This window comes from Populus euphratica, unplaced genomic scaffold (assembly GCF_000495115.2).
Source record: "Populus euphratica unplaced genomic scaffold, PopEup_1.0 scaffold175.1, whole genome shotgun sequence".
Taxonomy (NCBI): Eukaryota; Viridiplantae; Streptophyta; class Magnoliopsida; order Malpighiales; family Salicaceae; genus Populus; species Populus euphratica.
Window position 1 is genome coordinate 225,501 of NW_011500057.1, and position 21,164 is coordinate 246,664.

At 30.8% G+C, this 21,164-nt stretch overlaps 3 protein-coding genes across 5 annotated transcripts; 1 reads left to right on the forward strand and 2 right to left on the reverse strand.

Annotated features, from left to right (window-relative positions):
- Positions 1 to 1,105: 1,105 nt before the first annotated feature.
- LOC105107890 (uncharacterized) lies at positions 1,106 to 1,935 on the reverse strand. The gene is made up of 3 exons (XM_011001968.1): positions 1,738 to 1,935; positions 1,480 to 1,642; positions 1,106 to 1,292 (listed from the first exon to the last, which is right to left on the reverse strand). The coding sequence occupies exons 1-3, from the start codon at positions 1,860 to 1,862 to the stop codon at positions 1,152 to 1,154; spliced, it is 429 nt and encodes a 142-aa protein (XP_011000270.1). The 5' UTR covers positions 1,863 to 1,935; the 3' UTR covers positions 1,106 to 1,151.
- Positions 1,936 to 8,206: 6,271 nt separating this feature from the next.
- Positions 8,207 to 9,030, reverse strand: LOC105107891 (uncharacterized). The gene is made up of 3 exons (XM_011001969.1): positions 8,840 to 9,030; positions 8,582 to 8,744; positions 8,207 to 8,393 (listed from the first exon to the last, which is right to left on the reverse strand). Exons 1-3 carry the CDS (start codon positions 8,962 to 8,964, stop codon positions 8,253 to 8,255), a joined length of 429 nt encoding a protein of 142 aa, XP_011000271.1. The 5' UTR covers positions 8,965 to 9,030; the 3' UTR covers positions 8,207 to 8,252.
- A 3,054-nt stretch (positions 9,031 to 12,084) lies between these two features.
- Positions 12,085 to 18,605, forward strand: LOC105107892 (uncharacterized). Of its 3 annotated transcripts, none has more exons than XM_011001972.1 (8): positions 12,085 to 12,260; positions 12,402 to 12,836; positions 14,095 to 14,243; positions 15,812 to 15,907; positions 16,469 to 16,725; positions 17,279 to 17,499; positions 17,692 to 18,108; positions 18,276 to 18,605. In XM_011001972.1, exons 2-7 carry the CDS (start codon positions 12,480 to 12,482, stop codon positions 18,067 to 18,069), a joined length of 1,458 nt encoding a protein of 485 aa, XP_011000274.1. In that variant the 5' UTR covers positions 12,085 to 12,260; positions 12,402 to 12,479; the 3' UTR covers positions 18,070 to 18,108; positions 18,276 to 18,605. The 3 variants fall into 3 exon arrangements, with proteins under 3 accessions (XP_011000274.1, XP_011000273.1, XP_011000272.1); XM_011001971.1 differs by having other exon boundaries at positions 18,317 to 18,605; XM_011001970.1 differs by lacking the exon at positions 18,276 to 18,605 and having other exon boundaries at positions 17,692 to 18,251.
- Positions 18,606 to 21,164: the final 2,559 nt, after the last annotated feature.

The following is a 21,164-nucleotide window of genomic DNA, read 5'->3' on the forward strand; positions in this document are numbered from 1 at the left end:
TCCTGCTGATTGAAATGAATGACTCTGCATAGGTCTTTAGTTTGCAAGAGGGGAAAAGAGATAAAAAGGTATTATGTTTCGCATAAACCCCATCATTAAAATAATTAAGAAAAAAATTGATTAACCTTTACTATATTTTTTAATATCCGCAAGTTTAAGTCTCATTATAATCATTAAAAATTTATATATAATATATGTAGTTCTGCATCATATAATAATAGCATTACCATATTAATTAGTAAGAGATAACCAACTATTTCTTTGAATTAATATATAATTTACCATGCCACTGTAGAAAATAAAAAACATAAAACAAAAATGTAAAATAGCAAAAACAAAGAAGAAAAACATGAGAAAAAAAGAAGAAAATGCAGCAAACCAGTCTGTCTTTTATTTTTTATTTTCAGCTCGTTCATCGTTGGATCGAGCTGAGATTTTAATGTAACTTCTAAACATGTTACTTTTCCTTCTGAATAGTTGAATCGAAGATTGATAATATAAAAACTGATCGTTTTAATAGAAAACAAAGTTATCAATGTTGTAAATTTTTATATGTTGTAACCCTTAATTAAATCTGAAAAAGAATAATTTGAACTTATTATTTATTAATAGTGAAAGTTTTTAGGAAGATTAAGATTACATAATTTTTTCCACATCGCCTTTTCTACATAAAAATCTTGATGGTGATTTATGTAATTGTTGTATTATATTTATTGATTGTTTGATCTGATTTTAATTATATAAGAAAAAAAGAATTGAAACTTGTGAATTGATTCGATTATATTAGTATCTTATTATTTGTTTTTAATTTTTCCAACAACATGAATATTAATTTTAAAATTAGTGAGATTAGTTGAGATACATACAAGCTAATATTTATTTTAAAAAAAAATGATTTTTATCCAAGAAATGGAAGTAATAATTTTGAAACAACCTGTGTTTTTCATACGAAATGGGAATACTTAAATGCTTACGGAACAAGGGATGAAAATTATAGACATGACCGCACCCATTGGAAGGTCAATCAATTCGAGAAGCTTTCCATCAAATGATATGCATTTGATCAAAGAACACAAATTTTATCCTTATCAATTATAATTAAAAATTTTCTCAGAGCATAAACACAAAAACTACAGCAATACCAAAATCTCTCAGTCTAGCTTTGTAGGCTTCACAACACGGCTCCCCATTCTCACTACTATTCCATCAATATCACGCACGTACCCGACCCTCTGTCCCCATTCTTTGTCCTCTGGTTTGCTCACCGGGATAGCACCGTTTTCCACTGCCCTCTGTCATCCATCGTCGTGAATAAATTATATATAAAAAACCGAAGCCATAAATTCGGCCCGATGCCCTAAAAAAAATTGATATCGAGATAAAACTTCTATTTTATATTAAAAAAAATTATTTTTAAAATCAAAGAAAGAAAGAGAGAAATGAGAGATGAAAACGCATGATACCGAAGGAGAAATCTACCTTGTAGGCAGCATCGACGTCCGTATAAGAAAAACAAACCTCCATGGGTGGTCTCTCCCGGTCAGAATGGGGAGTCTGCACTGCACCGCTTCGGTCATCAGTCTCGCGTTGGTGAATCGGAGTGAAGGCTATCGTGGTCGGCCCGCTGTCCAGCTCTCCCCATCTATTTTCGAAACAAAATAGTAGATCTAGTTAGCATTGAATAAACAAATAATCAATTGAATTAATCTTAACTTCATATTGAAATAAAATTAGAACCTGTTAGACTCGTCTAAGCGACGAACATGATAGCCAAATGCTTTAGCATAGAAAGCAACGGACTTGGCTACGTCCTTCGCGTAGACTATCGCATAGGCATATTCTGGGCTCAGATTTGATGCCATTGCCGGTGTACTCCCTCTCTCGCTCTCCTTTGCCTCTGGTTATTGTGCTGTGCAAGCCTTTTCTTTTTCTTTTTGATAAATACTGCGCCAGCTAGCTAGGGAGAGAGAGAGGCTTCGTTACTGAATCCGCGATGGATTAGACACGTAGTCAACGAATTAGTCACACGTGGGCTTCGTGCATGTCTAAATAAATCGCACGCTTTCAGCTTGGAGCACCTGGCATCATGGATCCACTTGGCAGAGAAATTGTTGTCAGTGGAAATTCGTAATGCCATGGAAGTCCACGTGATTTTGAACTGCTGTCTTATTATTTCAATATACATGTTGTACTGTTTTTAAAATCAATGTTCTACTGTATTTAAATTTAATTAATAAATAAATTGAGTTTATATATGTAAAAGATATAAGATTCAAATCATTTTGTTTTTTATAATCTCTTTGTTTTTCTCTTATTCCTTTCAAGTATCTCTAAAATAAATAAATAAGTACGTCTATTTTTGAAGAAGTTAATTAGTTTTGATATTACTTTATTTTTAGTGTAATAAATCAGAAAAATGATATCTAATTTACTTTTATACCATTTAAAAAAAATTAAAATTCTATTTAAAATTTAATTTTGAAAATTTAAAATAGTTTCATTTTCATTCCTAAATGTTGAATGTTTATCGACTAGTGAATGCCACGCGGCGTTAACTTTAACGAAAAACTCAATAGAATTTTAAACCCAGATACTCGTTTCGAGCTACAGTGAACGACACGATTTAATTATGGATGAAATCAGCACATTGGTGGTTTCCTCCACTGTTCAATTGTGGATCAATTCAACAAGATTTTTTTTCCTACACATAACTATACTTCACACAAAGGGGATAATATTATATTAATAACAAGTGGTTATTTATTATTTTTATTTTTATAATATCATATTACCAGCATTATTAAAATCACAACACCAGAACTATCATCCTGTCATTGATATCTTTCCAGCATTATAATCATCGTCATTATATCCTCATGATTAATGAAAATAATCTAAAAGACATGAAGAAAGTATTATACACATATATATTATTTACTTTTTCACATTTTTCAAAATTTTGTTATAGTTTTTCAATTTTAACCTATAACTTCTTTTTTTTTGCACAATTAATCATTTTTAGACCTAATTCAAGTTCAATTTGATTATGAGAACAAAATTAAAAAAGATGTCATAAATAAAAAAAATTCAATATTTTTAAAATTCATATAAAAAATTTAATTTAATTCTCAAACTTTATAAATTATATATATTCGATCTCTCAATATTTTTTTAATTTAATTTTAATATAAAAAGATATCTTTTTATAGTTTGAAAGATAAGAAAGAGATATTATCAAATTTTATTGATGCAAAACATAAAAATGCTATGAAAATAAATTTAAATAATTTAAATAATTAATTTTTATGCTAAGTCACTTCACTCGATGAGAAGAGTTCAATCTACATATTTTTTTTCTAACCATGAGAGTGTCTAAATATGTTTTTTAATAATAAAATTATTTTGTTACCCAAAAAAGCAAAAAAATATACATGCCTTTGGTTCAAGGTTTTTTTTGTTTTTTAAATATTATCTAGATAATAAAATTATATTAATACCTTTAAAAACAAATAACAATAAAACCTGCATAAGAAGACATTTTTTTCTGTTTATTTTTTTATAAATAATTAAGTTACGTAATTGCTTTTAAATTCAAAAAAGAATAGAAGCATTGTTCCAAGGGTAATTTTGTATTTTTATTATGCTTTTTTTTTTTTGTTGTTGAAATAATGTCCTGTAATACCCCATGTCTCATTTGGAAAGTCGATTTCACTACCAATTACAAGCTTTGTTTGTTTGTTTGTTTAGATAGTTCAAATTGAATCCACAACAAAAATTAGTTTTTCTAGTATATACATGCCATAACCATAACTTTCATCTTACTTCTTCGTCACTAACTCTTATTTTAATATTATCATTAACTTTGTTACTTTAACCGTCATTAGCTTTATAACCTTTATAAATATATATAAATTTTACAAAACACGTGTAAGAAAACACTTTCACTAATCCGTAATTTCTTAAGTGCGTGAATGTTTTTTTAAAAAATATATTAAAATAATATTTTTTAAAATTTTATTTCAATACTAATATATCAAAACAACATGAAAATACTTCAAAAAAATAATTTGAAATAAATAAATAAATAATTTTAAAACATAAAAGCATTCGGACACAGAAGAAGAAGGCGTTGTTGTGCTGCCCAGAAAAAAAAATCCCAAAAGTTCGATCGAGTTTGGGTTCAAATTCTTTATTAATTGTTATTGGAGCTTTGTGCCTTTATTTGCTCCCAAAGTGCTGGCTCCATAAGTGGTTTCAATTCAAAAGGAATAGGGTACTCTCCCGCTGCAGGATAATACAAAAAAAAAAAAAAAATCTAAGAATGTGAATTCAATAAAAAAATTGACACGGTGATGTAATTACAGGGATTGAAAGTTGAATAGAGAAAATGAGAGGATCAAAATGAATTTTTGAATTAAAATTTAGATTTGTAATAATTTAGTTTTGACTAGAAAAGAAAAGGGAAACTAAAAACTTTGAGGACCAGAATACTTAAAAACACACCTCCTGTACAATGGAAAAAGAAAAGGAGGCTTTATTTTTTGTTTCAATTTAAAATTTGATCCCTAGAGTGTTTTTACTATATGTTATAGTTAGTTTTCTGACTCACACTACACTGAAGGTTGAATCAAAATTTTATTGAACCTAAAAAAAATATTTATATTGCAGCAAATTTTGTGGTATTGTCACTGAACCTAGATCAATTTTATAAACTCTTAGTTTAACTTCTTTTATGACTTATATTTGAAATTAAATTATGTAAAAATTATTTTAATATAATCCAATCGACTTAATGAATCTAAATATAACTTGAATGATCTTTAAAAAACATAGTTTAACTTTAAAAAAAAATTATTATGACATATTTTTTTTAGTATTGAAACAAACACATACTAGAATGACCTGGATTTCATGGCTTAACCTGCAAAATCAATGACTTGGATTATAGATTTTATTAGGTTTAATATTTTTTTTGAACTAGTTTTTCCTTGATAATATGGTAACAAAAATATATGCTTGTAAAATTAAGGATCAACAAAATGTTAGGGTGTTTGTTTAAAATTGTAATAACCTCATAAAAAAACAAACTAAAATAAATTATGAATATCGATACAAAAACAATTAAATTTTAAAGGATAAAATTGATAAAAAAAAATTAAACAAGAATCAATTGAAAGATAAAATTGGAATATGGAATTAAAAAAAAATTATTTAACATTGTTTTTAAATTCAACCTAGCTAGTTGTCTTTAAAACCTTTTAACCCGATTTCTTAGTTAGTCTGAGTTTTAAATTAAGTTGCATATGAGGTAACTCTAGGTACTTAATTGATTTGACATATTAAAAAATAATACAAACTACAAGTAAAAACATAGTTTAATTTAAAAAAATAATTAAGAAGGTGTTTTTTTTAATATCAAAACATCAATATATTGTATCAATCTGGGCTTCATAGCTCAATTTGCAAAACTCGTGACTCGGACAATATATTAAATTAAGTTTTTTAAAATTATTTTTTATTTAATAATAATATTACAATAAAAATAAATGTTTGCAAGAATTTGGCACCAACTAAATATTAAAATATTTGTTTAAGATTGTGATAATTTATTAAAAATTAAATTAAAATGATTAGTTTAAAATCAGTAAAATGTTTGAGATAAAATTTTAAAGAAAAATGAAAGATATAATAATATAAAAGAAAAGTTTGAAAGAAAAAACAACATATGACATTCAATTTTGTTTTTTAGTTTTTATTAACGTGTAGGTATATAAAAACTGCGCAAAATGCTACCTTAAAACACAGTAAAAATGAGTTAATATGGTTATGGTAGAAAAATACAATTGCTTAAAATTTATGTAATGGAAAAAATACTCTGCCGTTCACAAATTGCAGTATAAATCATTACAAAAGTAATAAGAAAAACCATTAACGCACGCTCTATGAACATTTACCCCTGTTGAGAATTTAATCATAATTCGTAAAAATAATCAAACCAGGATAGTTCCAGAAGTTTCTCGAGTTAACTATTTGTCTCGTGTTGCTCTCCCTCCCTGCCAGCAACAGTACCTTCTTTATTATCCTGTGTCGGCTCAAACAAACGAATTTGGCATGGTGTTTTGAAAGTAATTTTAAGAGAGGTGCTAGTCATCCACATAATCCCTGTATTATAGCGAAGTGTCTCCACTACAGAACCTGTTTACAATCAAGGTCATTATTCTTTGATGGTGTTATCTGTAGCCCTTCTTGTCACACTGAATTGATAATACCTTTCCTGCTGATTGAAATGAATGACTCTGCATAGGTCTTTAGTTTGCAAGAGGGGAAAAGAGATAAAAAGGTATTATGTTTCGCATAAACCCCATCATTAAAATAATTAAGAAAAAAATTGATTAAGCTTTGACATATTCTTTAATATTCACAAATTTGAGTCTCATTATAACTATTAAAAATTTATGCATCATATAATAATAGCATCACCATATTAATTAGTAAGAAATAACCAATTATTTCTTTGAATTAATATATAATTTACCGTGCCACTATAAAAGATAAAGAATGTAAAACAGGATTGTAAAAGAGTAAAAATAAAGAAGAAAAACATGAGAAAAAAAGAAGAAAATGTAGCAGAGTAATCCGTTTTTTTTTCTTTGATTTTCAGCTCATTCACCGTTGGATCGAGCTAAGATTTTAACAGCAATTTCTAAACATGTTACTTTTCATTCTGAATAGTTGAACCGAAAATTAATGATATAAAAATTGATTGTTTTAATAGAAAACAAAGTTATCAGTGTTATAAACTTTTCTTAAATATGTTTTTCTTTAATCTTATTATATTATAAGAATAGGCTATTCTTTTTTTTTTGATAACCCGAGGTGTCCGGGTCAGCTTACGTGCAACACAACTAATCCCCCGCCCTACTGAACATCCTGCAAGCCCAGTAGGCAAGTAAGACACCGCGGGGGTGGCAGGTTGGTACACAGAGAGGATCGAACTCGGGACAGTCACAAAGCAAGCCTTGCAGTTGACCACTGAGCTAAACCCCCAAGTGTAAGAATAAGCTATTCTTATTTATTTATTTATTTACGTGGGTGTCCGGGCCAGCTTGCGCGCACCACGACTAATCTCACGGTCCACTGAACATCCTACAAGCCCAGTGAGCATGTAAGGCACCGCGGGGATGACAGGCGTGCACAGTGAGGTTCGAACCCGGATGCAGAGGAAGGAAACAAATCCCTCCCACCGCTGGGCTAAGACCTCAAGTGTAGAATAGGCTATTCTTTTTTTTTTTTTTGATTTACATGGGGTGTCCGGGCCAGCTTGCCCGCACCACGACTAATCCCCACGGCCCACTGAACACCCTGCAAACCCAGTAGGCATGTAAGGCACCGCGGGGGTGACAGGCGTGCACGCTAGGGCTCGAACCCAGGTGTAGTGGAAGGAGACAAGCCCCTTCCACCGCTAGGCCAAGCACTGGTTTGCGTAGAATAGGCTATTCTTTTTTTAGATTAACGTGGGTGTCCGGGCCAGTTTGCGCGCAGCACGACTAATCCCACAGGCCCTGAAGTTAACGACCATGTAAGCCTCCAGTGGCCAACATATGAGCAACCAAGGCAGAATAGACTATTCTTGATAATATATGTTGTAGCCCTTAATTAAATATGAAGAAAGAACAATTTGAACCTATTATTTATTGATAGTAGAAGTTTTTAGAAAAACTATGATTACATAGTTTTTTCTGTATCGTGTTTTTCACATAAAAATCTTGATATTAATTTATATAATTATTGTATTATATTTATTGATTGTTTGATCTTGATTTTAATTACATAAGAAGAAAAATGAATTGAAACTTGTGAATTGATCTGATTATATTGATATCTAATTATTTATTTTTAGTTTTTCCAACAACATGAATATTAATTTTAAGGTTAGTAAAATTAGTCGAGATATATAAGTTAACATTTATACAAAAAAAGAAAAGAAAAGAAATGATGTTTATCTAAGAAATGGAAGCAATAATTTTGAAACAACCTGTGTTTTTCATACGAAATGGGAATGCTTAAATGCTTACGGAACAAGGGATGGAAATTATAGACATGACTGCATCCATTGGAAGGTCAATCAATTCGAGAAGCTTTCCATCAAATGATATGCATTTGATCAAAGAACACAAATTTTATCCTTATCAATTATAATTAAAAATTTTCTCAGAGCATAAACACAAAAACTACAGCAATACCAAAATCTCTCAGTCTTGCTTTGCAGGCTTCACAACACGGCTCCCCATTCTCACTACTATTCCATCAATATCACGCACGTACCCGACCCTCTGTCCCCATTCTTTGTCCTCTGGTTTGCTCACCGGGATTGCACCGTTTTCCACTGCCCTCTGTCATCCATCGTCGTGAATAAATTATATATAAAAAACCGAAGCCATAAATTCGGCCCGATGCCCTAAAAAAAATTGATACCGAGATAAAACTTCTATTTTATATTAAAAAAAAGTTATTTTTAAAATCAAAGAAAGAAAGAGAGAAATGAGAGATGAAAACGCATGATACCGAAGGAGAAATCTACCTTGTAGGCAGCATCGACGTCCGTATAAGAAAAACAAACCTCCATGGGTGGTCTCTCCCGGTCAGAATGGGGAGTCTGCACTGCACCGCTTCGGTCATCAGTCTCGCGTTGGTGAATCGGAGTGAAGGCTATCGTGGTCGGCCCGCTGTCCAGCTCTCCCCATCTATTTTCGAAACAAAATAGTAGATCTAGTTAGCATTGAATAAACAAATAATCAATTGAATTAATCTTAACTTCATATTGAAATAAAATTAGAACCTGTTAGACTCGTCTAAGCGACGAACATGATAGCCAAATGCTTTAGCATAGAAAGCAACGGACTTGGCTACGTCCTTCGCGTAGACTATCGCATAGGCATATTCTGGGCTCAGATTTGATGCCATTGCCGGTGTACTCCCTCTCTCGCTCTCCTTTGCCTCTGGTTATTGTGCTGTGCAAGCCTTTTCTTTTTCTTTTTGATAAATACTGCGCCAGCTAGCTAGGGAGAGAGAGAGGCTTATTATTTTTATTTTTATAATATCATATTACCAGCATTATTAAAATCACAACACCAGAACTATCATCCTGTCATTGATATCTTTCCAGCATTATAATCATCGTCATTATATCCTCATGATTAATGAAAATAATCTAAAAGACATGAAGAAAGTATTATACACATATATATTATTTACTTTTTCACATTTTTCAAAATTTTGTTATAGTTTTTCAATTTTAACCTATAACTTCTTTTTTTTTGCACAATTAATCATTTTTAGACCTAATTCAAGTTCAATTTGATTATGAGAACAAAATTAAAAAAGATGTCATAAATAAAAAAAATTCAATATTTTTAAAATTCATATAAAAAATTTAATTTAATTCTCAAACTTTATAAATTATATATATTCGATCTCTCAATATTTTTTTAATTTAATTTTAATATAAAAAGATATCTTTTTATAGTTTGAAAGATAAGAAAGAGATATTATCAAATTTTATTGATGCAAAACATAAAAATGCTATGAAAATAAATTTAAATAATTTAAATAATTAATTTTTATGCTAAGTCACTTCACTCGATGAGAAGAGTTCAATCTACATATTTTTTTTCTAACCATGAGAGTGTCTAAATATGTTTTTTAATAATAAAATTATTTTGTTACCCAAAAAAGCAAAAAAATATACATGCCTTTGGTTCAAGGTTTTTTTTGTTTTTTAAATATTATCTAGATAATAAAATTATATTAATACCTTTAAAAACAAATAACAATAAAACCTGCATAAGAAGACATTTTTTTCTGTTTATTTTTTTATAAATAATTAAGTTACGTAATTGCTTTTAAATTCAAAAAAGAATAGAAGCATTGTTCCAAGGGTAATTTTGTATTTTTATTATGCTTTTTTTTTTTTGTTGTTGAAATAATGTCCTGTAATACCCCATGTCTCATTTGGAAAGTCGATTTCACTACCAATTACAAGCTTTGTTTGTTTGTTTGTTTAGATAGTTCAAATTGAATCCACAACAAAAATTAGTTTTTCTAGTATATACATGCCATAACCATAACTTTCATCTTACTTCTTCGTCACTAACTATTTTTATTTTTTTGTTGAAATAATATCCTGTAATACCCCATGACTCGTTTGGAAAGTCGATTTCACTACCAATTACAAGCTTTGTTTGTTTGTTTAGATAGTTCAAATTGAATCCACAATAAAAATCCCTTGGCTCATATTAGTTTTTCTAGTATATACATACCATAACCACAACTTTCATCTTACTTCTTCGTCACTAACTCTTATTTTAATATTATCATTAACTTTGTTGCTTTAACCGTCACTAGCTTTATAACCTTTATAAATATATATAAATTTTACAATTATTATTCTATTATAGTTACCTCTATAATAATAATAATAATAATAATAAATTATTAAATAAATTGTTGTTAATCTAATATTACTATAACTATTATCATCATTGTTATAGTCCTATAAATTATTAGAATGTTTTTCTCACTATCATAATTAAATACACCATTTATTAATTTTATATTTTAACTAGTAATATAATTTTATATTTAATAAATTACATTAAAATGAAATGAAAAATATTTTTTGATACTTGTCATTTTCATGAAAAATAAGATAGAAAATTACTTATTAATATTTTTTCAAGTTTATTAAAATAATAGAAATTAAAACTAATAAATGAAAAAATAATTAAAATTAAAAAAATTCCAACTTCACACATTATCTTAAAAATAAAAAGAATAATTAAAATATGATAAAATTTAAAAAATTCCAACTTCACACATTATCTTAAATAAAACAAATAAAAATAAAAATAATAAGGACTGAATATGACATATAGAATTTTTAAGGATGATACAATTGAAAAAAATATAATTTCATAAATTATTTTAAATAAATAAATAAAAATAAAAATAAAAAATAAAGATTAAATTTTACATATAAAAAATAAAAAGGTATAAAATTAAAAAAAATATATTATAATTTCATAAATTATTTATAATAAAATGAATAGCAATAAAAAAAATAGAAATCACATATCGCATATAAAAAAAATCTAATAAAAAAGAATAAGAGAAAAATAATAATAACCAAAATAATAAAAATTTAAATTTATATAAAAAATAAATTAGATTAAATTTCAAGGGATAAAATAAATAAATAAATAAAATATTCAAAATAAAATATATAATAATCAAAACATTAATAATTAATTTTGATACAATCAACTAATAATGTAATATTTTTGAGTTTTTTTTATAATTTCTATGAAACCCTTTTCAAAAACTAAAAAAGAATTATTATAAAAATAAAGTTAAATGTTTTTATTAAAAAGTTATTTTTTATTAATTAACTTTCCAAATAATAAATAAAGACGAGAAAAGTTAGAAAGTGATCTCTGGAAATTTCTTACATGCACGGACCAAACGTGCTAAGTTTATAAATTTCACGACGACACTATTTTTGTTCGTATACGTGTCATCAAGGGAGCTGTCAATGGCTCCCACAGTCCACAATCTGGGTCCTCCGCTTTCTCTAACTCTTTCAGTTAGCTGGATTGCAGGGAATAAACTATACTTCTACCCTTACGATTTATCAATATTTTCATTTCTACTCTTATAGGTTGAAATTGATCAATCTTACCCCTACACCTTTAGAAAGTTTTAAATTTTACCAGTGAAAAAGGGTTACCTTTTGTAATATTTTTATTTTATTTTTTTCTTATTTTACCCCTCAAATAAACACACACACACAATAAATATTCTAACATCTTGCCTACACACTTGAAAACCTCAAAAAAAGGAAAGAGAGAAAACTCCAAAACCAAATTCGAAAGGCCGGCTGTTTAATAAATGGGTCACATTGAAAACTAGATAGTCGGTTATTTAATAGTTGGGTGGATTGGAAAGTTGAAGGGTAATTCTGAAAAGTCTCAAATTATAGGAGTAAAAGCTCACCACTGATAAATAAATAGGTTATAAATGAACTATTAGAAGACAAATAAAATAGCAACCAAACACAGTACAAATTGAAAAAGGCTCTCTCTGCTCGTGTCACCTCCCTTTCTCCATAATAAAAGATCGAACCAAAAAGCTGTGTTTCCTACTCTGTTTCCCCTTCGAATTATCTTGTCATCGTTTGAACAGATCTTCATGAAGATTTTCCTGTGAGTGCTTTCTTTTCCCTATGCTTTATTAGTCAGGATTTAATGATGCCGGGATTGAATTTAGGAATAGTTTGATTTGATGTCAGTATTTAGCTATCATAGCCACATATGTTGTGTTGATCAGGGCCATGCTATTTTCAGATTGAAGTTTGCACAACAACCCTTTGATGAAATGCCACCAGTTTAAATAAGTGAAATAAATTGGGTGAACCCGCTTCCATGGGAGATCCTACTCATAAGTCTGTCAGAGATCAGGGGCAAGGGCAAGGGCAAGGGAAAGGGCAAGGGCAAGGGCAGACTGTTGTTTATAAGGGAAAAACAGTTGCCTCTGATCATAAATCATTTCCTCGGAGTGCTTGCAAGCTTATAGTTTATTCAAGACATGGTACTGGCCCAGTTGGTCAGTTAGCAATATTTTTACTCAAAGTTGCTACGTTAGAGACAGTACGAAGGGTTTCGAGGTCTAAATGTCCCCAGGTGTGGAATGGTCTTCAGGCTTTGCAACTCCTTTGCTATCCACCTTTTAAGTGGATTCAAAGATGGGCTCCCTTCAAGGGTTTGGTTAAAGGTGTACAGGTTGTTTCTTGCTTCGTACTTATTTTCTGTCATCGCAATCAAATAACATTGCTACTGGTTTATCAATTGTTTCACACATTCACTAGTTATTTACTTTCTTCACAATAACTGAAGGCAGACATTTTTACACTTATACTGAGGATTTTTATATTATTTTTAGTTTCAAGTAATTTGGTGTAGCTTAAATGATGGAAGTGGGAAAGCATTTACAAAATATAGTAGCTATGTGCTAAAGACACATTTCCTTCTATATATGCATGGTTCTTCTAATGAATTACTTATAAAAAAAATATAATATGAAAAGAGGCACTCTTGTATATAAGTAATGGTATGGAGAAAGAGAGGGATGAGAGAGTAGAATCTGACAATGCTCTGGGGGTTTAAAGTTGCAGCGGGTGAAAATGCCATGGGATCCTGGGATAGGATGAAGAATTGAGCGAGCAGGTGTAATTGTAGAGTGATGATTGGTTAGGATTAGAAGGAGTTTTTGTGGATGATGTAATTGTGAGATTTGAGAGTATGAAGCCTTAGTGAGAGAAATCAGAGAGGGTACCATGTGTTTAGAATGAGCCAAGGGTCCATAAATGAGGAAGTACTTACATCAAAGACAGGTTTCTTCCACAAATAATGAAGCTTTGAATTTGATCAGTCAAGGGGAGACAAATGGTAAGAGAGTTCCGGTTTAGCTCACTTGTAGTCTGCAGCAGCCAAGTCAGTTGTGTCTTCATAAATAAGAAGCAATTATTGAACAAGATCAGCACATATCTGTCACATATGATAAGAACCAATTCTATCACTGCTTGGTGTCAGCAGTTGCTACATCATCTTTGATAGTTGGTTCTCATCATAAGTGACAAATATAATCAACTGGAATCATGTGCTACAAAGAATCCGGGGACAGTTATATCCTTCAGCTTTTTTTGCATGAAGCGGCTGTTGTCTAGTTTTTACATGCACCTTTGTGGTTGCAAGTCCAATACTAGAAGCGACATGCCCAGCAGTGACTTGTAATTGAAAGTTTTGCTTAGTTCATAATAATTTTTAATTTAAGGGGCTCTTTCTGCCATCAGCTATTTCTAGAACTTCAATTTCTTAACCCGTAATTTTCTTTTCTCTTGGCATGTTGTCTGCATTTTCCTGTTATGGTTGAGGTCATAGTGAATAATTTTCTATTCTCTTCTTGTGATGATATATGCTGTTTATAACTAAGTATGATTTCCTGGAAATAATTTTATTTACTTTCCTGACTTACTTATAGATGTTTTCGAGGCCATTATTAGTCCTTTCAGTTGCAACTGCTATATCCGATTGCAGTGGTGAAAACTCAAATGGCTCCAATAATTCTCATGAATCTGATTCAGAAACATGTTCCGAGTCACTCTCTGCACTTTCCTCTTTCGAAACAAGGTAAATAGATGTTTTCAATATTTTAAATAGGGTAAATTACAATAACCTTCCTGAGGGAAAATTAATATTAAAACTATCCAAAAGTTTGAAGATTTGACATTAACCTCTTCACATGTCAAAAATGCACTTAATTGATATTTAGAAAAATAGATAAATTTGAGAAAGAATATTTAAAAAAATCAAACATAATTGATCGAAATTAAATAATGCAATTAATATTGTTCATCTACTAAAAAAATAATCATGTCCCTTTTTATGTATTCTTTCTGAAACTTCTGAAGTTCTTTAATTTATTGGGTACAGAGGAGAGTTTATGTAATATTTTTGTAAATGTAAAGTTTTCTTTTTACATATCTTGAAACTTTTGGATGATCTCTGAAATTCTATGATATTGTAATTTACCTTTTTGAATGTTATAGTTGTGGAGGTCTTATAACTTTTTTTTTGGACTGCATAGGTTTAGTTCTTTCGATACTTTGTTAATGGAAAACAATAGTTATTTTTCTCCATTTTTTTTGTGAAACCTTTACCTCTTTAACATCTGCTTTCTTGATGAACTGGAATCACAAAAGCGAATCTACAATTTCTTATAAAAATAGTTTCAACAAGCAATTTAATCAATTTTAAAACTTGTAATGCATGTTGTTGATGTTTGGTTTATTATTACATGAGAGATATGTTGTAAGTTGGTGACTAACTGATGAAGGTTTGAAATCAAGGACTGGTGATTTTAGGATTGTAATTTGAATTTTGATGTTCAGTCTTGGGTTATGGGGTGTCAAATATAAACAAACAGGCTATTTGTGCCAACTGGAATTGGAAATTGCAGATGAAAGTTGGTTCTGTTGTGATCAGGTACTTCCTAACTTTGATTAAGAGCTTGTGTTGAGCTGTCAATTAACAATGGCCAGTTAAAACACATAATCAATAAATTCATTACACATTTTAATTTTCTATTTGTTTTCTTCTCCACATCTACATCTGGTTTTTTTTCATCCTTCAACTGGTCCATGAACGAATTGGTTGACTTTGGAATTATATGTGGGCCTGGCACCTTGATTCTTGAATCCTAGTTCTGACAAAAACACTAGTTTACTGTCTGAAACAATGCAACACGGTTTCCAGTTTATTGGGTAAATGATATTTGGAAAAAAACTGTTTGGAAGATGCTGGGTTTGTATCCCGGATGACATAGAGCTGGATTCGGTCAGTTGATGTCTTGGGGCTATATTATAGTGGCTCAGTAAGTCCACGAGGAACTTGTTTTAGTGCTTGACATGACATGGGTTTTTGTTTTGGATGCGTCTTTGTTATGCTTGTTAGCTAGATATCTACCTGGCTCTCTTTTATTGATGTCTTTTCTTGGTCATTCATTGTTCAATAAGATTTAAGCTTGTGGTCTTTTTTTCTCGTGATTATTTTCTGGTGGATGTATTGGTTTTATTTATTTTATATATGTTTTTGGTTATGATATTTTAGTAAAGAAATTTGTTTGGGAACTTTGGTGTCCTGGAACTACTTCCGGGGATCTAGTTACAAGTTTATTATGGCTTTCATCTGATCTGCAGGACTTCTGATGTGGCCTCTCAAAGTCTAGCATCTGAAATTTGGTTGATGCAACTGTACAGGGAGCTAGAAAATCAAGGAATTGCATTACCTGAAAGGTGGTTTTTCTCACTTATAATGTACCGGGAATGTGAAAAAGATGTGCTGTGTGGTTTTCTTGTTCTGGATTCTAGGACATCATCTTGTTATGTACTTTACAGCCAATTAGTTCCATCATTGATCGTCTGTGTACTTCTTTATCAATCGAGAATGTGACCAGGCTCGGTGCTAAAGACCTTAACATGTTCCATCCATTCGATGCTTATTTCTGTTCTGGCAACTGTTTCTGAGCTCATCATAAATTTGTCATGCAAAAATGGACATGTTGTAAGAAAGTTCAGGTCCTTAACTGCTTCCTGGATTTCAGCCTTATGTCAATGTCTAAGATAATTCTCCTCGTCCTCCAGTGACCCGGAATGAACTTCTAGCGCTACTCTTGTTCCTCTGCTGTATTAGGTCTCCGAAAAGTCTCATATACATCACTCAGCTGTCCATTTGGTTAATTTTCTCAAAGACATAACTTTTCCGCACTGGTTTGGAAACTCATTTCATAGTCTTAAATTCTTTGAACCTCTTGGCTTTTCTTGTTGCAGCTGACCATGACATGGATGTTTATGCAGAATTAATGAGGATGAGCTCCGTAGATTTTACACTGCTGCAAATGGGGACTTTTCATGCTTTTTATTGTCAATAAAGAAGACAATCCGTTGGAGGGAGACTTACAGAATTCTTTCACAGCAAGAGCTTGAAAACTGGTCAAATATGGTCTTCTGGCATGGTCTTGATGTGCTGAACCGACCTTGCCTCATTGTGCGGCTTGGTCTAGCTTGTGCCAACTTTCCATCTCATGAGAGAGCTCTATTAGCTCAAGCCATTAGTAAGTTCCTATTCTTTGACCATATATCATTTCACTTCTTGTCATATAGGCCATTAGATGCTGGCATCCGAATAAAAAGGTTTCCTCACCAAAGATAACAAAGAATAATTGCTGTTCCATCTAAGCAGCACCTCAATTTTAAATTCTTCATTGGAGGCAAAACGATCTTGTTTCTCACCTTCTAATGTCTGGTATGCTGGTTGTTTGCTAAAACTGCCCAAACCCTACTTATAAACTGGTCCTTATGGATGAGCTGAAGAGCATTGGTTGAATAATGTGCAATGTTGACCATTGATGCCCTTATTTATTTTCTATACTAAAGGCACCATCCTGCAAGGTCAACAATGTAGCTGGTTACTTGCCTGCTAAAAAAATGATTCGTTTTGTGATGATAGAAGGAATGGATTTGAACCAATGGAAGAACTCCTTTTCAATTGCTTTAGTTTGAATTTTGAAATAAGCTGTCAACGTTTGTATGTTTTGTTCCATTTGTTTATCTATTTTGACATTTTCTATGTTCTATTTCAATATTAATGAAATGGATATGCACCAGTATCTCAGGTAGAGCATGGAATCCTGCATTTAGTTGATGAAGATAGTCCTCAGATTACTGTTCTCGTCGATTGTGATGGGCTATCACCATTGAAAATACCTATGCAAATGATGAGATCCTGCTCTTCACTTCTGCAGGATAACTTCCCCAACCGCCTTGGTCATTTGGTTGTTATACGGCTTCCTCCAGTTGTTCGAGTTATTGCTCAAACCTTTATCCAAGTAAGCATACTTTCTCATAAGGATCTGAATGATTGGTCTTCCTGTGTTACATTTTTCTTTTTTTTGTCGCTTTGGGTTGTAGAAACGAAGGGGGTTTACTTTTTATGAAGTTCTTGTCATCATTTCAAGTAAAATCTGTGCCTTTATTCTCACCCTTTATATGTCAAAACATGGATCTCTCATTCTGTTCAGGTTCTAAAACCTGTCACAAGGAAGAAGCTGAGAATTGAAGGGAAAATGTACCACAGGGTTCTCTTGGAGTGCTTTAAGACACTCCCATCATGTCTTGGAGGTAATTGCAGTTGTGAGATATGTTCAGACGTTTGCATTATGCAGCAGCCACAATCTACAAATGAGATCAACACAGCCAGTCCATTTTTTAGTGATGGTGGGGAAGATCTTCCTTCACCACATCTGACCCAGGCTGCTGTTCATGTTAATGATAACTGGAACCACCTGTTGAGAACTCTTGTAATTGGCATTCTTATGGTGTGGGTTCTTATAGCTATCCTTGCTGGAATATATGATCCCAAAAGCCGTCTCTTTCAGTTTCCTCAAGGAAAAGAGTGAAGCAGACCTGATTTCTCTTGCTACTTTCATAATTTTCAGGTTAGCTTTTATTGTATACATCATAAAAATGTCAAGATATTGTTTTTTTTTTTTTTGCAAAATTGTTGTTTCTGCTTGTTGAATATCCGTTATTCTTGTATTCGTAGTTGAGAATGTATATTATTGTTTTATTCATGGTCTTACTAGCATTGTATTTTTGTCTATAGCTTAATGTAATCTTCTAAGGAAGCAATTCTCTTTTACTCAGTGTCACTTTGTTGCGGCATGATATAGCTGGTTAGTTTGCCTCTTTTCTGTACGAAGGATGGATGAATGTGTCAGAGTATGCAACCACAAGCAGCAGTTTGTGATGCTTTTTGGCAAGGGAGTGGCAAACTAGCATAGCTGCTTATTGAAGAAATAGACAAGACTATAATCTTGTTAGACAGTAAGAGGACACCCTTAACTGGTGATAAGGTCTGGCTAACCGGCCCTAGGACTCAACATTCTCAGCTTTACATATAGTATCTGCGGTATTTACGTGGTGTTTAAGATTGTAATTCAATTTTTTTATATTTTTTTTATTGTTTTAATATGCAGATGTTAAAAATAAATTAAAAAACACTATTTAAATTAATTTTCAAGCAAAAAACCATTTTGAAAATAGACTCTAGATAATTCCAACTAAACATTCTCGAACTGAATATCTCAAATTTATTGTTTTTCTAGCAATTCATGAGAACAAATGCTAATTACTGACTGTTATCCAACGGTCAATTTACCACTTTACGAAGTGGGTCCACATTCATGATCAAGCATTATCCATCCCGTACAAAAATTTCGCCAAAATCAAATTACATTAAAAGTCTAGACGAATACAATTTGAAGAGAACCCAGATGAATTGTGGAAAATCCCATCACAATTTTATCATGGATAAAATTCAGAATTTTATAGTGTCAGAGTAACTAATTACATGTTATTAGTTATTTTTTGATTCGCTTCTTTTTTTTTTTAAATAGGGACAGTAGGAGAAAAATACTAGAAAAACATATATATTTTTTTATTATTTTTTATGAGTCACGAGTTTATTTTATCTCTTGTCGTGTGTCTGCCTCCTTTTATTTTAAAGTAGACTAAGGAAATGACTAATAAAATGTCTCCTCGACACCATAAAATAATTTTCAAACATACAAGCGAATGTGTAGTTATTTCATACCATGACAAATTCTGCTCTTCATTTCAATTAAATGGTTGCACTCTATGAACACAAGTCATTTTCTTAAAATCTAAGTGGATCGCACTGTTTATATTTTAACAAACATGATCACTATCAATATTTAATAACGTGAAATAATCCAAATCCAGCTATTTTCTACAAATATATGAAGAGCTAGAAGGGGGCACGAGAGTTTAATTTGTTTACGTTAGCTAAACAAGTCTTCGTGAACCGTGGGGTTTTTTTTTTTCTTTTGCCCCTCTGGCCACGAATGCCTGTGGCTTCAATTCGCTCAATTATTAGTCAAGTATAAACCTTGAAGACGTGGGGTTTTGCTGTAGCCATTTTTACTATGTTCTGTTATTGTAATAGTTGATTTTTACAAAAAATTTAATATGGTCCTTAATACTTTTTTTTTTTGTACAATTGAGCCTTTGTGAGCCAAAATTTACAGCCAATTGCATATTTTTTTAGGAGAAGGGTTGGATTGAAAGTCAAAGGACCAAAATGAAAATGATGGGTAACATAGATGGTGGCCTTGAATTTCATATAAAAAGTTTACTTTAGTCCCCCATCTATTTTAGTTTATAGGTGATTGGTCCCTTAAGTTTTCAGAAATTTGATTTTGATACCATAGTTTATTTCCCTCACGTTTCAATTCTTTTCTGTTAAAGAAAAGAGAGAAGCTCACCATATTTCAGCTTAGAGAAAGAAAGTCGTCTTTATACCTATTTCGACCACCAAAATAGTTGAAATTGATATTAATAAATTATATTTAGTGAGGAGAGTTTTATGAAGGTTGTTTTAAGCCTCAATTTCATCTAAAAAAAGAGATCTAAGTTAAGAAAGAGAAAATTTATTTGGTTTGATTTTGTGATTTGAATAATTTTTTTGGGTTGTTAAATTGGTTTTTATATGTTCTAGAACTAGTTTTTTGCTATAAATGGGTTGAAAAATGAGTTTGGTGGATTAAAAACTCATATCCTTGATTTTCCAACTCCCATAATGATGGCTAGAATCTAGGTTAGGAGATGAAGTGTTATTTTTATATTTTAAAAGAAATAAATAAAACAGGACGGATAACATGCTATTCCCCCTTGAAATAAAAAAAAAATTAAACCCATAAATGTGAGTCTGGACTTAAAGATCTCCATGTTTGAGTTGTTCTTTCCAAAGGCCTTAGTGTGTTGGGCTAATGGCAAGCATTGTAAGGATTTTTCTTGTCTTTTTTAGATATAGTAAAAAATTTAGCATAATTAGTTATATGATCTGGATTATAAATTTGACAACTTATTCTATAACATTTAACCTATTTTTTTTTGTTTAATGCACTTTTAGTACCTCGATTTAAAAAAAAATACAATTTTATCATTTATTATCGATGATATATTTTTTAATAAACTTAAAATTAAAAAATATTATTTCACCCTTTGTTATCAATAATTCGGATTTGCTATATCAGTCCCATGCATTTGTCATGTTCTTTTTATTTTTTAAAAATATTTCATTTGCTTTAATGTCATGTAAATCTATTTAATGAAAAATAATCTATGGAATAAAAAAATAACTGAATCCAATAGCGTGCATGATTTGTATCGAGAGTTTGGTTAGTTGACTTAAGTTCATTTGTTTTATTTTTTAAATTGGATTTTTTTCACTAATTTTATTTTTCAATATTAAATTAATTTGAGATTTACGTTCCTAGTTTGTTTTTTTCAAGATTATATCATTAACCTTTGCTTGTCAACCCAAAATGACTTAAATTGATCCAATGTGTTTCCATCTCAAAGTTAAATAAAAACAGTCTAATATGCACCTAATTTTAAATTAATGGATAAAATATTTTCATTTCTTTAAAAGACATATTACCAATACCTAGATTTGTTTTTGTCTGGTTGT

What these genes read in the sequence shown, in the direction of transcription:
- LOC105107890 (XM_011001968.1), bottom strand. Translation starts at nt 1,862, where the DNA reads ATGGCATCAAATCTGAGCCCAGAATATGCCTATGCGATAGTCTACGCG. An exon ending in CGCTTAGACGAGTCTAACAG is followed by an intron (nt 1,643 to 1,737) that starts GTTCTAATTTTA and finishes TTTCGAAAATAG; the next exon opens with ATGGGGAGAGCTGGACAGCG. An exon ending in ACGTCGATGCTGCCTACAAG is followed by an intron (nt 1,293 to 1,479) that starts GTAGATTTCTCC and finishes GATGGATGACAG; the next exon opens with AGGGCAGTGGAAAACGGTGC.
- LOC105107892 (XM_011001972.1), top strand. Translation starts at nt 12,480, where the DNA reads ATGGGAGATCCTACTCATAAGTCTGTCAGAGATCAGGGGCAAGGGCAA. An exon ending in CTTTCCTCTTTCGAAACAAG is followed by an intron (nt 14,244 to 15,811) that starts GTAAATAGATGT and finishes TCTGATCTGCAG; the next exon opens with GACTTCTGATGTGGCCTCTC. An exon ending in GGAATTGCATTACCTGAAAG is followed by an intron (nt 15,908 to 16,468) that starts GTGGTTTTTCTC and finishes ATGTTTATGCAG; the next exon opens with AATTAATGAGGATGAGCTCC.
- LOC105107891 (XM_011001969.1), bottom strand. Translation starts at nt 8,964, where the DNA reads ATGGCATCAAATCTGAGCCCAGAATATGCCTATGCGATAGTCTACGCG. An exon ending in CGCTTAGACGAGTCTAACAG is followed by an intron (nt 8,745 to 8,839) that starts GTTCTAATTTTA and finishes TTTCGAAAATAG; the next exon opens with ATGGGGAGAGCTGGACAGCG. An exon ending in ACGTCGATGCTGCCTACAAG is followed by an intron (nt 8,394 to 8,581) that starts GTAGATTTCTCC and finishes GATGGATGACAG; the next exon opens with AGGGCAGTGGAAAACGGTGC.